The sequence below is a fragment of the Microcebus murinus genome, chromosome 20 (genome assembly GCF_040939455.1).
Source record: "Microcebus murinus isolate Inina chromosome 20, M.murinus_Inina_mat1.0, whole genome shotgun sequence".
Lineage (NCBI taxonomy): Eukaryota > Metazoa > Chordata > Mammalia > Primates > Cheirogaleidae > Microcebus > Microcebus murinus.
In genome coordinates this window covers 33,230,303-33,249,724 of record NC_134123.1, presented here as the reverse complement: position 1 = coordinate 33,249,724, position 19,422 = coordinate 33,230,303, and the positions used below count along the sequence as shown (strand labels likewise).

The 19,422-nt window shown below is 61.3% G+C and overlaps 1 protein-coding gene across 1 annotated transcript in view; it reads left to right on the top strand.

Annotated features, from left to right (window-relative positions):
- The first annotated feature begins 2,142 nt into the window (after positions 1-2,142).
- The window catches only part of C20H16orf74 (chromosome 20 C16orf74 homolog), a 31,495-nt gene continuing 14,215 nt past the window's right edge, over positions 2,143-19,422 (top strand). The window contains exons 1-2 of the mRNA XM_075995840.1: positions 2,143-2,359; positions 11,510-11,555. Of these exons, the coding sequence (XP_075851955.1) occupies positions 2,228-2,359; positions 11,510-11,555 (178 nt within the window). The 5' untranslated portion in view covers positions 2,143-2,227. The remainder of the gene's footprint in view (positions 2,360-11,509; positions 11,556-19,422) is intronic.

Sequence of the window (19,422 nt, the reverse complement as noted above, 5' to 3'; positions counted from 1 at the left end):
GAGCCTCCTAGTGTAGGGACCAAGGCCCTTGCCCCGCTAAATGTTCACTGAGCAATCACCGACGGGAGGCAGGTTGATTAGGAGGAGAGAAGGCGCACAGACCTATTTAACGTGTCTGCACGGGAGCCTTCACCACGGAGACCCGCACACACGAGGGAAGTTGTCCGTTTCCATGCCTAGGTTCCACAAAGGGTGGACAGCCCCGTAGCAATGTGCTTGGACACAAAGGGCGTGATCTGATGCTAACACCCTGAGTGGGGAGAACCACAAGGCCTTTCTAGATCCTTCCTCATGGGCGTGGGCAGGGCCCTCCCTGCAGTGCCTACAGCCAAACAAGGCGGGTCCCATAATTACTTTATGGCCAGTTTTCAAATGCAATGATTTGGATTTTATGTTTGGCTTTTAGGAAAAGGGGCTCAGGCTCTGAGGACACTCCCCACCCTTGGGGAGGAGAGGTTCTCGGTTCAGTGCCAGCCTTGGGGGAGAACGGACTGAGAGGCAGGCAGACAGGAAGTCGGAGAAAAACCGTTGCATCTGAGTCTACTTCTGAGGCCTCCACTTTGGGGTACTGTTTTCTGGTCCCCAACATTAGCGGCTCCCCAGGGACGTGCCTGTAAGGTTTTTCGGCGGTGGCGAAAAGAAAAGAGACACAGAAAGAGAAAGAGTAGGGGGGCCAAACCACGTGGCTTTATTATACACTCGTGGACGAGGTTCTGGGGCCCCAAGAGCAGGGGCCCCGGAAGTCGCCGCAGTTTGAAGGGGCTGAGGCCTTTTATGTCCTTTGGGCCTGGCTAGGGACTTTTGGCGGGAAGAGCTGGGGATTTTAGGAGGGGCTGGAGGTGTTTGTGGAATCCAGGAGCCAAAACATTCTTATCTAGGTGGACATCTGGGTGTGGATCCTCTCAGCAGGGCCTGATAGTTTTGTCCTTGGCGGGTCTGGTCTCATGAGTCTTCTCTTTTTGATCCAGGGAAGGGAGGGGGCCCGCCACCAGCCTTACAGTGCCCTCAGCTGGGACCCAGGCACAAGGCCAAGCCATGGGGCACAGCTTGGTGGGCACACTGGGCACAGCACAGCGGCAGGTCCCATTTTGCCGCTGAGGGTGGCACAAGTGCAAGGAATGTCCTGCCCCACGCCTGCCTGCCCCTCCAGGGGGGGTGGGGGGGCAGGTGGAGGGACATGATACATTTCCTGCCTGTCACTCCAGACTCAATACACTCAAGGAACCCGGAGTCCCAAGGCAAGAACACACAGCTAGAACGCTGACTCTGTTTCCTGCCACTCTTGGCTGCGTTCACCAAAGCAATGTCACTTTCCTGCTCTGTGACTCAGTTTCCCCTCCTAAGCCTCCAGAAGTACAGCAAGCACAAGGTGTGCAGACCTTGGGCTCGCTTCGCTGGATGGGGATGGCACCACAGGCTGGTGACGGTGACACAGGAACATGGGGCAGGGGTTGATTTTGCTCCCCTGTCCAGCTAGGCCGGTGTCTGTCTGCAGAGGCCTCCCCCGTGATGGGGAGGGCGGTGGGGCTGCCTCCTGAGAAGCCGGTTGGGGCAAGAGGTGTCGGCACCCACACTGCGGGGCACTGGGCACTGCTCTAGGCCAGGGGCAGGAGGCGAACCCCGCCCCCCTAGGCAGCACCCCAAGAAGTGGGGTGCAAAGGCATGTGTGGACAGCCAAAGGGCCAGACCCCAACACTGAGAAGCTGCTCACTGATCACAAGGGTATCTGAACCCCCACAGCTGGAGCCAGGGGGTGGGGGGCCCTACACCAGAGAGGGGGTGCTGGATGCTGGGGATGGCAAGTTGGTGGAGCCTCCCTCTCCTCGCCCCCCACTCGCCCTCCCGGCAGCGGGGCCCACTCGAGCAGGGCCCCTGGGCACGGTGGGACCCCAGCGTCTCTTTCTAACCCTGGAGGCTGGGGTGCACGGCCGCAGGGAGTGTGGCACCCAGCCCAGGGGAGGGGTGCACGGTGGGGAGCCCGCGGGGCAGCGGCCCAAACTTTCCGCGGGACCCCCCAGGGCCTGGCCTGAGGAAACAGGCGGGCAGGTGGAGCCAGGCGGGCGCCGGGCGGGTCCTGGCGCGCTCCCCGGGAGGCGGCGGGCGGGCCGCTCCGCCCCGCGCCCGGCCCTGCAATCCGGCGCCCGCGGCGGGGCGTGCCGTCAGCGCCGCCCTCCAGGAGCCGGGCGGGGGCCGCGGGAGGCGGCGGCGGCCGGAGCGCCGGCCGGCCATGACCCCTGCCGCTCTCTCTCTCTCAAAGACTCGTCGCCGCGGCCCCCCCCCGATCCAGGTCACCGCCACCAGCGCCCGGGAGGGCCCCGTGCGCCCCGTGCGCGGCTGGGCAGTGAGCCGCCAGCACGCGGTGAGTCCCCGGGGCGCGCGGGGCAGGGGAGGGCGGGGGGCGGCGCGGGGCCCCTCCCGCGGCCAGGACGCCCCCCAACTTCTCGCGGACTTCGCTGCGGACGCGCGCGCTCTGGGGGAGTCGGGCCCCTCGGGCGGCGGGGGCGTGTCCCGCGTGGACGCCTCTGGCCCCCGCCCCGCCCGGCTCCGCGCCGTCACGAGCCCCGCGTTAACGGCCCGCAGCTGGAGAGGAGCCCGGCTGGGGGCGGGGGCGGCGGCCTCCCGAGGAGCCATTTCCCCTCCATCGAGTACTTCGGAATCTATTATTTATGAGCCGCCTCACTTAGGGGCCCCTGCGCTCCCAGGGCATCAAAGCAGGTTTGCAACCGCGAAGGGCGCCCGGTGTGGACGCGCGCGCGCCTTCTCCCGGCGGGAGCCGGCGGGGCGGGGGAGGCGCTCGGTGAAAAAGGGGGACCCGGACCCGTGCTGGGGGCGCGGTCGGGACTAGGGCAGCGAGAGGAAAGTCCGTGGGGGCCGAGCAGCCCTGGGGTCCCGGGAGACGGAGCAAAAGGGCTGGGAAGGCAGCAGCGAGGCGGGGTGGGACAGGCGCCTCAACTTTGAGTGCAGATGGGGAAACTGAGGCCCGGAGGCGCACCCCGAGCCTCAGGTTCTGGCTTCTCCTGCCCACTCCCTCACCTGTGCAGGCCGCAGCCACGTCGGGTCCTACTTCCTCACCCCAGGTACTCCGCCCCCCGGATGGGAGGGAGGCCGCGTATTTATGGAAAGACTTAATCCCTCCGCAGGCCCCAAGGAGCTGGAAGCCCGGCAGCCTAATCTCCTCGCCCTGCACGCGCCTTCGCCGGAGGGCAGGGCGCACCCGGGCGGGCGCAGCGCCCGGACAGAGTAGTTTCCGAGCTGGAGGTTTAGGTCACCTCTGGAGACCTGAGAGGGGAAAAGGCCCTCCGTGGGCACTGCGAGCGGGAGTGGTGACACGTTTACTGCTTAACCAGCGCTCCTCGTGGGCCACACCCTGGGCGTCCTGTTTCCACCCTCATACCAGTCCTCTGACCAAATACCGTCCTTGTCCCCATCTCACAGGTGAGGAAAACAGGCTGCTACAGGCAAAAGTGACTAATCCGTGGGCACGTGGTTGGTAAATGGCAAGGCCAGGGGGTGACCCCTGACCCTGGCGGGGAATCCCTCTTGCTTACCTATGGTGGGAGCCAGGCCAGGCCTCCTGGGGGACAGCTAAGTGTACCACCCCTCCCCCCGCCCCGCACTTGCCCTGTGCGAGACTAACCAGGGGGGTGACGTGCACATAGGAACACACGCACACATAGGAAGAGTGCCCCGGATCACCAGCCAGACTTCCCGTCCCCAGGGCCACCCCCCCAGCAACCCTCTTGTGTTCCTCCCAGCCATGGGCTCCCTGTGGGTAACCATGGACCCTACTTCTAACTGCACACCCTTTATTTTTTAGTAAATGTTTTTATTGACCTATAACGTGTAGAAAAGGGCACACATCCTGAGGGCTGGGCTGCCTCTCACAGTGGCCCAGTGTGGGCAGCGGGCAGAGGTTTCGCTCAGTGTCACACAGCCCAGTCTGTGGGAGGCCCAGCAGGTGGGGACTTCGGTGGGTGCCCCGCCCCCGCCCCATCCTCTTTCGCTTCCTGCTGGTGAGAGGCTTCCCGCGGGCCAGGCAGCTGTCCCTGCCTCCCTGGAGGGGCCCACGGCCTCCTGCAGGTCCCTGGGATGAAGCGGAGGTGGCCGCTCCCTTTTGCACCCTGCAGACCACCAGGATGGAGGTTTGGGGCACCAGTTCCCAACACAGTCCTTTGAGCTGGAATCCCAGGAATTCTAACCCCCAAAAAAGAAAGTTCCTTTTCTAAAGAAGGAAGAAAACCAAGATGCGCCGTGTGGGTGCCGTGCAGTGCCGTGCCGTGCCGTGCAGTGCCGTGCGCCTGTCTGGCCAGGCTTCTCTCCCCGTGTTCGCAACGGGGAGGCCCAGCGCCCCGCAGCCCAGTGGGGCTTGCCACCCCCGAGTGCGTTCTGTCTGTCCCGTCCACCCACCTGGGCAAACCGTCACATTCCTCAGCTGTGACGCTTCACCCCTGCCCTTTTCCTGGGCTCTTTAAAGGAGGTCTTTGTTCGGGAGGCAGGGCGCGGCGCCCCGGTGACTCAGGGTCTCCATGGCGTTGCTCTGATCTCATCTGGGAGGTGTCTCTGCAGAGACCGAGGCCGGGCTTGCCTCCTAGCCTGACACCGTGTTCCCTCGCTCTCCCCCTCGGGTTCTTCAGGCCTCACCTGGGGCTCCCAGGTGTCAGAAATCAGGCGGCACCCGCGTAGGGCAGCCCGGTTCAGCCAGTAATGATAAGGACCCCCTGCGAGGAGGTTTGACTTCAGATCGACAGTGAGTGTGTCCCGTGCAGTAAGTAACTGGGCGTCCTGCGTTTTACCTGGCCACCCAGCCCCTCCAGGAAGGGTCTGTCTCACACCCTAGAACTGAGCCACCACGGTCCACAGAGGTCGGAACTGAAGGGAGGTTGTGCAGGCTCGGAGGGACAGGTGCCTCAATTTACCAATGAGGAAACAGGCTCGTTCATGCGAACACCGGAGCTGGGATTCTAACAGCAGGGGCCCTCCGGCCTTGGGGAGGTTCTGTGCCTCTCACCAAGCAGGAGGGCATCTTAGTTACTTTGTACTCTGTGTAAAGAACACATTGTTTCACTTTTCTGTTTGCGCTGAAAACCTGCAGAGCGCGGGCTGGCGAGCAGTCGCTGCTGCGGGCTGGCCATCCGTGTGGTTCCCGGCTTCGAGGCCGTCGTAAAAACTACAGTGACAGGCCACTTGGGACTGTGTCCTGTCCCCTGGAGACACCCGTGGTCTTAGAGAACGCTGGGTGGCGCACAAAGTCGCCGACACCCTCCTCCCCACCCCGAAGAAGAGGATGGAGTCACGTTTTAAGATCGCCTGTCCCTGTCACCAGGGAGGGTCCCGAGACCGTTTGGGTGACAGGGAGATTTTTATGCCTGGGTGCAAGAAAGAGCCCCTTCTGCGTGCTTCAAGCTGTCTTGCAAACAATCAGCAATCCGATATTTCTGAGGGAACATAAACAGAGCCGGATTCGATAGGAAAGGGAAGTTTTTCACACCCTGTACATGTGTGGAAAAGAGAGAACATTGATACCTAAACCAGCATTCTCACGGGCCCACTGCCCCACACGCTGACGGCCATGACAGCCGTGACGGTGACGATGATGACGATGAAAGTGGTGGCAGTGGTGACAGTGGGGACAACGCTGATGACGACGGGTGGCAATGATGACAGTGGTGATGATGACAGTGGTGACAATGGTGACAGAGGTGACAATGATGATAGTGGTGACAATGCTGGTGATGAAGATGGTGGCAGCAATGTTGGCAATGATGACGATGACAGTGGTGGCAATGATGATGACAGTGGTGACAATCATGACAGTGGTGACAATGACGATGGCAGTGGTGACAATCATGATGACAGTGGTGACAATGACGATGGCAGTGGTGACAATCATGACAGTGGTGACAATGACGATGGCAGCGGTGACAATCGGGATGACAGTGGTGGCAATGACAATGACAGTGGTGACAACACTGGTGAAGATGGCGACAGCAATGTTGGCAATGATGACGACTGGTGGCAATGATGATGACAGGGGTGACAATCATGGACAGTGGTGACAATGACAGTGGTGGCAATGACGATGACAGTGGTGACAACACTGGTGATGAAGATGGTGACAGCAGTATTGGCAATGATGACGACTGGTGGCAATGATGACAGTGGTGACAATCATGGACAGTGGTGACAATCATGATGACAGTGGTGGCAATGACGATGACAGTGGTGGCAAAGATGGCGACATGGCGACAGTGCTGACGACAGTGGGGACAGTGATGATGACGATGACAGTGGTGATGGTGTCTATGATGACCGCGGCGACGATGATGAAGGTGATGGTGGCACAGGTCCGGGCCCTGTCCTGGAGGCTGGGCCCGACACCTGTCTGACAGGGGGACGCTGAGCCTGGGACGACAGAGCCCCAGAGCCTCAGACCGGAGAAGCAGGTGACTTGCGACGCGGCTGCCCAGACTCCCATTTCTGCCTCATCCTCGAGACACTCCTGAGCCCGCCGCCTTCGTTCTGCCCCACGGGGAGGCGGAGGAGGGAGGACGGCTGTGCCAGGACCTGGGAGTGGGGGAGAAAGCTCGTCTGTGGCCACGTGGAACTCGCACAACCTGCACTAGCACTGCTGCGTGGAGACCCGGCCACCCCACGCTCCTCTGCTGTCACCTGACTCCGGGCGGGTGCCATGCCTGGCTTCCCGTCCTCTTGCTTGCTTCCTTCCCTCCCTCTCGTCCCCTGAGGGTTTTTTTTTTTTTTTTTTGAGACAGAGTCTCACTCCGGGGTGTCAGCCTCGCTCACAGAAACCGCAAACTCTGGGCTCCAGCAATCCTCCTGCCTCAGCCTCCTGAGTAGCTGGGACCACAGGCATGTGCCACCATGCCCGGCTGATTTTTTCTATTTATTTTTCGTTGGCCAATTCATTTCTTTCTGTTTTTTTTTTTTTTTTTTTTTTAGTAGAGACCTGGTCTCGCTTTTGCTCAGGCTGGTCTCGAACTCCTGACCTTGAGCAATCCGCCCCCCTAGGCCTCCCAGACTGCTGGGATGACAGGCGTGAGCCACCGCGCCCGGCTCCCCTGAGTGTTTTGACATGGGTCATTTCCAAGTTGCAAGACAGCTGTTGGGACAAAGCCTGTCGTCTATTCAGGACGCCTCTTTCCGGAAGGTGGTGCCGCCCGGCACAGCATGACAGAGCCTGGGCTGGGCCGGAGCCCTGGAACATCTCCACCAAATCCCGGAAGTCGCCGGGAAGAGGGATCGGACACGCCCTGCACCCCGCCCGCCCGGTGGCAGGGCTGTGGCTCTGGGCTCCGGGATGTGTCAACTCCCGTTGACCTGCCCTGTCGCTTCTGGGCAATGCTTCCCCTTCCTTTTTTTTTTTTTTTGAGACAGAGTCTCGCTTTGTTGCCTAGGCTAGAGTGAGTGCCGTGGCGTTAGCCTAGCTCACAGCAACCTCAAACTCCTGGGCTCAAGCAATCCTTCTGCCTCAGCCTCCCAAGTAGCTGGGACTACAGGCATGCGCCACCATGCCTGGCTCATTTTCCTATATATATTAGTTGGCCAATTAATTTCTTTCTATTTACAGTAGAGACGGGGTCTGGCTCTTGCTCAGGCTGGTTTCGAACTCCTGACCTCGAACAATCCGCCCGCCTCGGCCTCCCAGAGAGCTAGGATTACAGGCTTGAGCCACCGCGCCCGGCCTCCCCTTCCTTTTTTAAGTTCTCTTCTTGAAGCAGCTTCAAACTTGAAGGAGAGTTGCGAGCACACGGCGTGCTCGTGCCTGTCCCTCATCAAAGACAAACACCCGGCTGCGTCTGGCCCGTCATTCCTCTGTCCGCGTGCGCACGCGTGCCTGGCGTTATCTTCCTGCCGAGCCATGTGGGAGTTAAGTGCGGAAAGGATGACCCTTGACCCCAGACATGCCGGGGTGTATTTTCCAAGAGGAAGGACTATTCCGTACAAAACGCAGTAGGATAATGAAAATCAGGAGATTGAATATTGACCCCACACTGTCACCTATTATTGTTTTTCTCTTGACCATTTTATTGCTTTACTCTTTTTTTGAGACAGGGTCTCACTCTGTCACCCCAGGTAGAGTGCCGTGGCGTCAGCCTCGCTCACTGCAACCTCCCACTCCTGGGCTCAAGCCATCCTCCTGCCTCAGCCTCCCAGGGAGCTGGGACTACAGGCATGCGCCACTATTCCTGGCCAATTTTTTCTGTATGTTTTAAGTTGTCCAGCTAATTTCTTTCTATTTTTTTTTTTTTAGTAGAGACAGAGTCTTGCTCTTGCTCAGGCTGGTCTCTAACTCCTGGGCTCAAGCGATCCTCCTACCTCAGCCCCCCACCCCCAGTAGCTGGGACTACAGGCGTGCGCCACCAGGCCCGGCTAATTTTTCTATTTTTACTAGAGATGAGGGGGGACTCACTCTTGCCCAGGCTGGTCTCGAACTCTTGGCCTCAAGCGATCCTCCCAGGGTGCTGGGATTACAGGCGTGAGCCCCTTTGATTACTCTTAAAACACACAAGTATGCAATGAACTCCCCTCTCCCGGTTTCGACAGTAAACAACATTCCAGGGCTCCTGCTTCATCTCCTCCCCGGCCCGGCACCACTTTCTGTTGTTGTTTTACTGGAGGATTTTACAGCAAATTCCAGACAGGTTCCAGACGGCATCTTATCTGTGAGGACTTCAGCACAGATCTCTGGTCTGCAAACCCTGGGTTGAGATGTATCACGAAATCCACCGGCCGGGCTGTGATCGAGGACTAACGACCAAACAGACCAGAAGAGACTAAAATCTGTGCAGAGTCGGGCGGACGTGAAGTGTCTTCCTGGTGGGGCGCAGCTCCAGGGGGGTTGGGAAGCCCAGACACCGGGTGGCTCCGTGCAGCCCTCTCTGTGGCTTGCGTGTGATGGTCAGGACCTCAGAGCGGCGGGACCCCTTGGCGGGCAGGGCTGGGGACCGGACAGCCAGCGTGGGCGGGGCTGGCTGGGAGAGAGATGGAGGCCGGGTCTGCTCCACCCGCCCCCACCCCTGGAAGCTGTGTCTTCTTGGGATTCCAGAACGTTCCACGCTGTGTCTTCTTGGGATTCCAGAACGTTCCACGTCTGCCTGGTGGCTGTACGGGCAGGCTCCAGAGTCCAAAGTTCTGGATTCGAACCCCTGCTCTGCTGCTGGCGACCTGTTTGATCCTGTGCGAGCTAACTGACTTCTCCGTGCCTCGGTCTCCCGTCTATGAAGTGGGGATGGGAGGGGATCCCAACTTTACGGGGTGGTCGTGAGGATTCGCTAACCACGTCCGGGGGCTCAGGACAGTGCCGGGCGCAGGGCGTGCTGCCCGTTGCTGGGCAGGCCAGGGCTTGGGCTCGCTCCCCTCCCTCCCGGCTCCTCCCCTTCCTCCCCTGGAGAGTGCTTAAAGGTCCCAGCGCCAGGCCACACCCTAGACTAATTACCCTGGAATCTCCAGGGTGGGGCCCAGGCAGCCGTGTTTTTAAAAGCTCCTGGGAGATCCTCAGGTGTGGGTGGCCGCGTGCATGTGAAGTGGCCATGCTACAGTGAGGCCGCGGGTTGGAGCGGGCGGGGCCTGAGCCTCTGCATCCCACCAGCTCCCAGTGCAGCCTGAGCTGCCGTTCCGGGGACCACGCTGGGAAGAAGGGGCCCGGCCGGGACCCCTGCCTCCCTCCCTTCCACCGCTGCGTGGTAACAGCAGCAGCAGCCCCATTTCCCGGACGTCAGCTCCCCAGCGAGACACCCTCGTGTCATCCCCGTTTTGAGATGAGGGCAGTGAGGCCGGGCGCGGTGGCTCACGCCTGTCATCCTGGCACTCTGGGAGGCCCAGGCGGGAGGATCGCTCAAGGTCAGGAGTTTGAAACCAGCCTGAGCAAGAGCGAGACCCCGTCTCTACCAAAAATAGAAAGAAATTAACTGGCCAACTAAAATATATACAGAAAAAATTAGCCGGGCATGGTGGTACATGCCTGTAGTCCCAGCTACTCGGGAGGCTGAGGCAGGAGGATCGCTGTGCCCAGGAGTTTGAGGTTGCTGTGAGCTAGGCTGACGCCATGGCACTCACTCTAGCCTGGGCAACAGAGTGAGACTCTGTCTCAAAAAAAAAAAAAAAAAAAAAAAAAGATGAGGACGGTGCGGTCTCTGGAGTTGCAGGACCTGCCATGGTCACACAGCCGGGCGGCAGCTCCGGGGCCTGCTCTGTGTTGGAGCTGCCGGCCAGCAAGAGCCTGTGCCCTGGCTGCCTGCCCCTCCCCCGCCCCTCTCTCCCCTTGCGTCCCCAGTTTGCCTCCCAGTGGGTGTCTCCCGTCACCTCCTCCCTGCTGCACCTGGACTTGCAGCGTTTTCTCTCTCCACGCCCTCCCGGACCGGCCATCCTCCATGTCCAGCCCCACAGTTTCCTGCCCAGAGCGGGCGTCTCTGACCCCCTCACGCCCGGGAGCTCCCGGGGCCCGAGGTGCCGTGTCACCACCCGGCCAGGTGGCACTGACGCTGCTGGACGAGGACGAGGCTGTCAGTGTCCCCTGGCTGGCCTGGGGGTCTAACCTCTACCTCCATAACGTCCCCAGAGCCCCGGGGTCCTGCTCACCTCCGGCTTCTCCCCTCCCTGTTCCTGTCCCGGCCTCCCACCCTCTGGTCCCTCCCACGGGCCACGCCCTGGTCTTCCTCTGAACCTTTGCACATTCTGTTCCTGCTTCCTGGGGAGGCTGTTCCCGCTTGGCTCGCTCCTGCCTGTCCTTAGGGACGCGGACCCTGGGCCCCCAGGTGGGGCAGGAGCCCTCTGTCCTCCGGGACTCTTCCCCCCAGACCTGTGGTGCCTCTGGGGGCCGGTCGGCTTGTCCGCCCCACGGTGCGAGAACCTGGGTCCAGGGCGTGTAGCCTGGCGTCCACCTGCACTGGTCCCGGTCCCCCAGGGCCAGGTGGCAGGAGCCCCCCGGTTTCCCCAGATGGCAGGGCGGGAATCCCTCAGGGCAACGGGATGCGGGTCTGGCCCAGGAGCTGCTGGAGGCAGGAGGCCGGGCAGGGGACCCGGGCTGCCGTCCTGTCTGAGGACCCCTTGCAAAGCCAGGGCTGCCCCTTCCTTGGGGGGGGCCGTGCCCTCAGCGGTGGTGGCTTGGTCCGAGGTTCCTCCCATCCTCGAAGCAGGCGCCATCCTGCCGCCCCTGAAAAGGAAGGCAGGGCAGGGTGGGGGGAGGTGGGGAGGGTGTTGGTTCCCATCATCACCTTGAACTTCTCGAGGCCTTGGCCTGCAGTCTGGCCGGCACAGGTTCCGTCTTTGAGCAAACTCAGCCCAGATGCAGCTGGCGGGCGCCTTGACCTGGGGGTCCGTCTTTGAGCAAACTCAGCCCAGATGCAGCTGGCGGGCGCCTTGACCTGGGGGTCCGGTGGTTTCTCTGGGCCGCTACTTCCTGCTGTGCACCCATGCGGGCGGGGGCGGGGCCGGCCACCTGTGGGCCACAGCAGGCAAGTCCCCTGCTCTGAGCACTCTCCTCTCTCCCCAGGCCGGTGGAGGCATCGACATGGGGCTGAAGCTGTCCTGCCTGAAAGGTAAGGCCTGGGGCTCACATGGGGGGGGCTCATTGGCGGGAGGGAGGGCAAGGCGGGCAGAGCTGGGGGACAAACCCGGAGCCCCAGTGTTGCTGCCCTGGGCAGGGAGCGGGGCGCTGCCCCTCACGGCAGCCCCTGTACACAGCAGGTGCCCCACGCTTGCTCTGACTCTGAGCACTCTCCCCCGCCCTCCTTTTCCTTGGCGGTCAAGGGATGTGGGAAAGCCGCAGTGCCCTTGGGCCTCAGTTTCCCTCTCTGGCTGTGCAGAGCAAGGGAGAAGAGGCCTTGGGAGGGAGCCGGGCGCGCACCGGGGTGTCTGCTTTCCTGAAGATACACCGGGGCCTTTGCCACCCAGATAGGAGGTCCAGCAGGCTGGGCGCCGGGAGAGAGGAAGAGCCAGTGGGGAGAAAGTTCTAGAACACCAAAGCGTGGGAGGGCCCTGCAGGTGTTGGTCAAGGAAGCCCAGACCGCCGCTGTGCTGTCCGTGTGCTCTAGACTTTTCTGTCCAGCGCCTGGATGGCCCGCAGGCACCACCCCCACCCCCACCCCCACCTGAAATCCGGGGCTCTCCCTGGACGGCCCCTGGTCCGGGCGCAGCGTGCCCACCAGGCCTGACCGCGGCTCCGTCCCTCCCCAGCAGGCCAGGCCGCCCCGTCCCCCCACTCAGCCCCTCCGACCCTGCGGCCCTGCTGCCTAAGCCCGGTGACTCTGGTGCTCCGTGTGCCCCCGGGCCCCGCCTGTCCTGCGGGCGGAGGGCCGAGGATCTGACGGCTGACATTTGAGCCTGGCCTCAGCGCTGCCTCCCCGAGACCTGGAGCGGTGCCTCAGTTTCCTTATCAGTAAAAATAGGCTCACGACGGCACCGTCTCGGCTTCCCCCGGAGCTCCGAGTGCGCGCACACCCTAGCGCCCGCTGCCGCCTCCGTTCACCGTGTAACTCCCCGCGCGGCACCCGCCAGGCCCCGGAGCCCAGGCTGTGGGCTGCAGGCCGGCCGGGGGTACCGGTTGCGGGCTACAGACGCCGGCGCTCATGACGGGAGGACGGAAGGAACTTACTGGAAAGCTGAGGAGGGCCCACGGGAGAAGTGCAGCGAGGAGGCAGTGGTGGGAGGTCCCCGTGGGGGTGCACGGACCACCCGTCCAGCTGAGCGCCCCACCGGCCCGGCCGAGGTCGTCTGGGGCCTGCCGCTCGGCCCGGGCAGGGCGGGGCGTCTGCGTGGCCAGCTCCTCCAGGACCGCGTGCAAAGGTGGGTCGTGGGGCTCCCCTGGGGAGAATCGGGGCTCTGCTTGCAAAGTGGAATGGGGTGCTGGACAGGCACAAGGAGCCCACGTCCCCTCCGGGGCCCCTCTGAGACTCCGGGCCGCGCACAGGGAGGAGTGGGGAGATGTTTGTCGAGTGAGTGTGCGTGAGCAGCGGGGCCATCCTGCAGCAGCCAGCCGTGAGGCGGTTCACGGCTTTAGAAGCTCTAGAACTCTCTTCCCTAGCATGTCGCTGTGGGTTTCCAGGCACAGGTAGGCTTTGAGGACACTCCTACATAATACACGTAACATAAAATGTGCCATCATTTTTTTTTTTTTTTTTTTGAGACAGAGTCTCACTCTGTTGCCCAGGCTAGAGTGAGTGCCGTGGCGTCAGCCTAGCTCACAGCAACCTCAATCTCCTGGGCTCAAGCGATCCTCCTGCCTCAGCCTCCCCGAGTAGCTGGGACTACAGGCATGCGCCGCCATGCCCGGCTAATTTTTTTCTATGTATTTTTAGTTGGCCAGTTAAATTCTTTCTATTTTTAGTAGAGACGGGGTCTCGCTCTTGCTCAGGCTGGTCTCGAACTCCTCCTGACCTTGAGTGATCCGCCCGCCTGGGCCTCCCAGAGTGTTAGGATGATGGGGGTGAGCCACCGCGCCCGGCCAAAATGTACCATCTTAATCGCTGCGTGCAGTTCGGTTGCATTAAGCACATTCGCATGACTGAGCCGCTGTCACCGCCGTCCCTCCCCAGAGCGAATTTTCCAGAATTTCCCATCATCTCAGAAGGAAACTCTGCGCCCATTGAACACTAACCCCCCTCGCCTCCCCGAGCTCCTGGCAGCCGCCGTTCTCCTTTCTCTCCCTGTCTGCGGGTCCGACTCCTGCAGGGACCTCCCGTGTGTGGAACCACAGACTGTCGTTTTGTGGGTGGCGTCCTGGTGTTTCCCAGATCTGCCCCGGGCAGCGACGCTCAGCGCGTCCTGCCTTCCGTGGCTGGCTGAGTGACAGCCCAGCGCGTGGCCAGAGCACGGTTCCTTTGTCCCTTCTTCCACCGTGGCCTCTTGGGGCGTGTCCACCTTTCGGCTACTGTGTCAGGACACCTTTGGCCAAGGAACTGGGACCTGTTTCCTGCCAGCCCCAGGCTGGGGCTCAGTAGGGAGGTAGACGGAGCGTGGGGAGTGTGCGGGCGCTGATGGCACTGGGGATCGAATCCCGCCCCCAGCAAGCATGGGGATGGAATCCCGAGGGAGCATGGAGAGTGCTCAGGCGCTGACGGCGCTGGGGATGGAATCCCGCTCCCAGCCAGCAGAAGTGCAAGCCCCAGGCTGAGGGCTCTTGGGGCCGCTTTAAAAGGCCCGCCTTCCGGCCTGGGATCGCTAAGTGCTAGGGTGCTGGGCGGGGTGCCGGGGAGGGCGGCGTGCTGATGCATTTTCAATTGCTCCGCGTGCTGATGCATTTTCCATTGCTCCGCATGCTGATGCATTTTCCATTGCTCCGCATGCTGATGCATTTTCCATTGCTCCGCGTGCTGATGCATTTTCCATTGCTCGCTGCCCTGCCACCGAGCCCTGCCTTCCCCCGCCCCCCTCCCAGGTGTGGTCTGTGGAGGTGACGAGGCCACACAGGCCTGGGGGTGACGCAGGGCGTGGGGTGCGGGGCCAGAACCCTTCGCCCTGCTCTGAACCAAGGCAGACCCGGGCCCACCAGCCCGGAGCCCCCAGGCCCTCCTGGTCCGTGTGTTCCCATCAGGGATGAGTCCCGAGGGAGGACGCGGGGCAGTCCTGCCTGCCCCCGAAGCCCCTGCGCAGCTCGCGGCTCCCGCGGCGGTGGCCCGGCGCAGTCCCGAAGGCTGCCTCCCGTCCCGTCCCGGGGCGGGCGCTTGGGCGCCGGCGTGTGCTTCTCCAGGCAGGTCCTTGCCGCGACTCTCGGATGACCGTGTCGGGCTTCGTTTTGGGGTCGTTTCCAAACCATACTGTGGATAAAACCACATTGAACATCTTTGCTTTCTGACTTTTTAAAAAATTATTTCTTTGGCCGGGCGCGGTGGCTCACGCCTGTCATCCTAGCACTCTGGGAGGAGGCCGAGGCAGGAGGATCGCTCAAGGTCAGGTGCTAGAGACCAGCCTGAGCAAGAGCGAGACCCCGTCTCTACTAAAAAAATAGAAAGAAATTAATTGGCCAACTAATATATAGAGAAAAAATGAGCCGGGCATGGTGGCGCATGCCTGTAGTCCCAGCTACTGGGAGGCTGAGGCAGGAGGATCGCTTGAGCCCAGGAGTCTGAGGTTGCTGTGAGCGAGGCTGACGCCACGGCACTCTAGCCCGGGCAACAGAGTGAGACTCTGTCTCAAAAAAAAAGAAAAAGAAAAATTATTTCTTTGGGATAAATTCCACACATCGGAATGCCTGGGCAAAATAGGGTGAGCGGTGAACTCTTCTGGGGGGCTTAGTCTGGGCGAGGCCCTGTTCTAGGTGTATGGACCCCCCCCTCCTCACGACAGTCCCTGGCACAGGTGCTCTCAGGATCCCCCAGTTTTCCAGATGCGGAAACTGAGGCACAGAAAGCCAGGGCAGTTTGCCCAGCGCCACACACGGGGCCCCGGCAGGATTCGAACTCAGTGCGCTGGGGCCAGAGGTGGTGTGACCCCTTGAGAGGGAAACATCCCAATTCGGCGTTGGGAGGAGCCAAGAACCCCATACTGCGATGACATGTGGGTGTCCCCGGGCTGCTGGGTCGAAGGTCCCCCACTAGGGTGGCTCCAAGCAGCAGGAATTTACTTTCCTCCCAGTTGTGGGGCCGGCAGTCCCAGGCCAGGTGCCGGCAGTCTGAGGCCAGGTCCCTCCTGCGCCCCGTGGCTTGTGGCTGCGTCGCTGCAGTCTGCGTGGCCACGTGGCGTCTCCTCTCGTGTCTGCTCCCCTCCTTTCCTGGGGGACGCCTGTCACTCGGTGTCCGGCCCACACTGGCCCAGGACAGTCTCGTCTCCAGACCCTTAACCCAGGCGCGCTGCAAAAACCCCGTTTCCCAGTAGGTCCGACTCACTCCCGGGCGCCGCCCGCCGCCGTTCACCCTGCTAGACTCGGGTGTGGGGAGCTCAGCCCCTGCAGCCCGGACGCCACCAGCGGCCCCGGGCGCCAGGCGCGGGGACACAGCCAGGCCCCAGGCCCTGTCCCCCTCTGCTCCAGACCGGAAGCCCGGCCCAGGGGCCGAGAACTGCCCGGCTGTTCCCCGCCGACCCTCCCAGTCCCCAGCTCTGGGCCAGCTCCCTGGATTCAAATCCCAGCTCCGCCCCTGGTGAGCCACGGGGCCTTGCAGCAGGTGGGCGTGTGGCCTCCACAGCCGCGCAGAGCCCTGGCTCGGCGCATTGCACCCGACACGTCTGAACATGGGGCCCCACGTGTGCGTTTTCCGCCGAGCCCCGCAGACTGTGAAGTGGTCCCTGCCTTGGGTCGAGTGGCCTTGCCTCTCTGGACCCCAGTGGCCTCCAGTGTAAACTGAGGCAGCCTTCATCCTGCCCACAAGGGGTTTATTTGAACGCCGGGTTCTGGGGAGCAGGAATCACACAGGCAGGACTGCGCCCCGGGGCCCGCTGTCTAGAACCGCCCCATTCCATGGAAATAAAATGTGGGCACGCCCGGAACCCTAACATTTCCAACAGTCCTGTGAACAAAGTAAAAAGAAATAGGTGGAGGCTGGGCGTGGTGGCTCACGCCTGTCATCCCAGCACTCTGGGAGGCCGAGGCGGGAGGATTGCTCAAGGTCAGGAGTTTGAAACCAGCCTGAGCGAGACCCCGTCTCTACTATAAATAGAAAGAAATTAATTGGCCCACTAATATATATAGAAAAAATCAGCCGGGCATGGTGGTGCGTGCCTGTAGTCCCAGCTACTTGGGAGGCTGAGGCAGGAGGATCGCCTGAGCCCAGGAGTCTGAGGTTGCTGTGAGCTGGGCTGACGCCACGGCACTCACTCTAGCCTGGGCAACAAAGTGAGATTCTTGTCTCAAAAAAAAAAAAAGAAACAGGTGGAATTAATGTTTTATATAATCCATTGAATTTTAAATATCATATCAGCATGTGGGGTTCAGCTGGCTGATCTGGGGGGTTCGGTTCGGTGGTCTGGGGGTTCAGTTTGGTGGTCTGGGGCGACCCTCCTTCAGTCCTGGCGATCTGTTCTGGAATCAGCGGGCCTTCTGAGCTAGAAGCCACCTTTGCACTCAATCCTGCCAAGCTTAACATTTCACAGATGGGGAAACTGAGGCCCCAGGAGGGAAAGTGGCCCTGGCCACTGGAATCTGGACATCAGCTCTTGCCAGTGCCGTGCCACAGGGAGGCAGCTCCGCGACCTGTTCTCGTTCCCGGGGAGGTGGGACGAGGGGAGACACGGGGTGAGACCCGCCCAGGCAGGGGGTGCGAGGGTCCCAGTGGATGTGACGGTCTCTGTTGGCTTCAGTCCCCCGCTCTGCTCTGTCTGGCCTTAGCTCCAGTCACCCCCTCTGTCCCTCAAGCTCCCCCCGCAGGCTCTGAAACGATGTCACTGCCCAGGAGGACCCAGGGACCCTTCCCTGCCGGGTGGCCTTGTGTTGACAGAAAGCAGTGTGGCTGGCTGGGGTGGGGTCTGTCTCCATGTGTCAGCGCCCTGGGCTGCTGTGACCAAGGACCACAAACTGGGGGGCTTCAAACAACAGGAATTTGTTCTCCCACAGTTCTGGTGGCCCGGGCTCTGACAGCAAGGTGTTGGCAGGGCCACACGCCCTCCTCGGGCTCGAGGGAGGACCTTCCTGCCTCTTCCAGCCTCTGCCTCCCTGTGGCCCCGTCTCTGCTTTGCCCTGGGCCCAATTCTCCCTCTCCTCTTCCTGTAAGGACACAGGTCACTGGACTCAGAGCCCCCTAAATCCAGGGTGGGCTCATCATGAGATCCTTAATTCATTGCATCTGAAAATAGCTTACCGTGTTTCCCCGAAAATAAGCCGTACTCATAAAATAAGCCCTAGCAGGGTTTCTAAGCATTTGTGCAATAGAAGCCCCACCCCGAAAATAGACCTAGTGACGGGTGTGGCTGCGCAGCGCGTCTGCACAACCCGTGCGTGTCGTCGCGGAGCGGGAAAGAAGACGAGCAGCCCTTCTCATCTGCCCCGTCATGACAGTTGCTACCCCAGAGGTGACCGGAAAGGTGCGGGCAGCCCCACCAAGGTCGGCTCCTCCTGTCAGGTCCCGGCCATCCTGTGCGTGCTGCACGCTGAGGCTTTGAGGGGAAAATGACATATCCCCTGAAAATAAGCCCCAGGGAGTCTTCTTGAGGAAAAATAAATATAAGACCCTGTCTTGTTTTCGGGGAAACACAGTATTTCTAAATAAGGTCACATTCTGAGGTTCTGGGTTGATGTGACTTTGGGGGGACGCTATTCAACCCCCTGCAGGTCACTTCACCTCTGCGCCCGCCGGTGTGTGTTCAGCACAGCCCTCGGGGGGAGATAGGGAGAGGGTGACAAGGAGGGAGGCGCTCAGGTGAGCCAGGACCCGTGTGTTTCCACGTCCCAAGGAGCCTGGGCGCACCGGCGTGGGGCCCTCCCCCGGGGCTCAGGGTCCTGGCCACGGCAGCTGTGTCCCGTGGGATGTCCCACGTCCTGTGAAGGCAGGCACTGGTACCTCGAGGCTCTGGGCACTCTCCCCCCAACACCCAGCTGGTCGACATAGGTAACTTCACAGACGGGGAAACTGAGGCACAGGGGAGCGAGCACTGGCTCCAGGCCGCACAACCGTGAGGAGGGGCCGGGCTGAGCGGTCTCCAGTCTCCGTGGTCTGTAAGCTCTAAGCTCCCAGGCGACCGTGGGCGCGGTCCAGCCACGTGGGTTGCCGTGGGGTCCATGGACCAGCAGCGTGAGTGTCCGTCCCCGGGAACTAGTCAGACCGCCGGAGCCCCGGGACGCGCCCAGACCAGCTGCGTCCGGAACTCGGGAGCATCAACAAATCCTCTGGGGGAGTCCAGAGATCACTACCAGGGTCAGAGACCCAAGTTCACACCCTGGTGCCGACCCTGACTCACTTCACGTTCCCGAGCCTCGGTTTCCCAATCTGTAAAGCGGAATGATGAACGGGGCCGTCTCCTGTGTCAGGTTTCAGGAATTTCCTGAGACAAGCTGTGTGAAGATGGCGTCCAGGCCGGCACGGTGGCTCACGCCTGTAATCCTAGCACGGATCCTAGCCTGTAATATATCCTAGGCGGGAGGATCGCTCGAGGTCAGGAGATCGAGACCAGCCTGAGCAAGAGCGAGACCCCGTCTCTACTAAAAATAGAAAGAAATTACTTGGACAACTAAAAACATATAGAAAACATTAACCAGGCATGGTGGCGCATGCCTGTAGTCCCAGCTACTCGGGAGGCTGAGGCAGGAGGATCGCTTGAGCCCAGGAGTCTGAGGTTACTGTGAGCTACGATGACGCCACGGCACTCACTCTAGCCTGGGCAACAGAGTGAGACTCTGTCTCAGGAAGGAAAAAAAGACTGGGCGCGGTGGCTCACGCCTGTAATCCTAGCACTCTGGGAGGCCAAGGCAGGCGGATGGCTCGAGGTCAGGAGTTCAAAACCAGCCTGAGCAAGAGCGAGACCCCGTCTCTACTATAAATA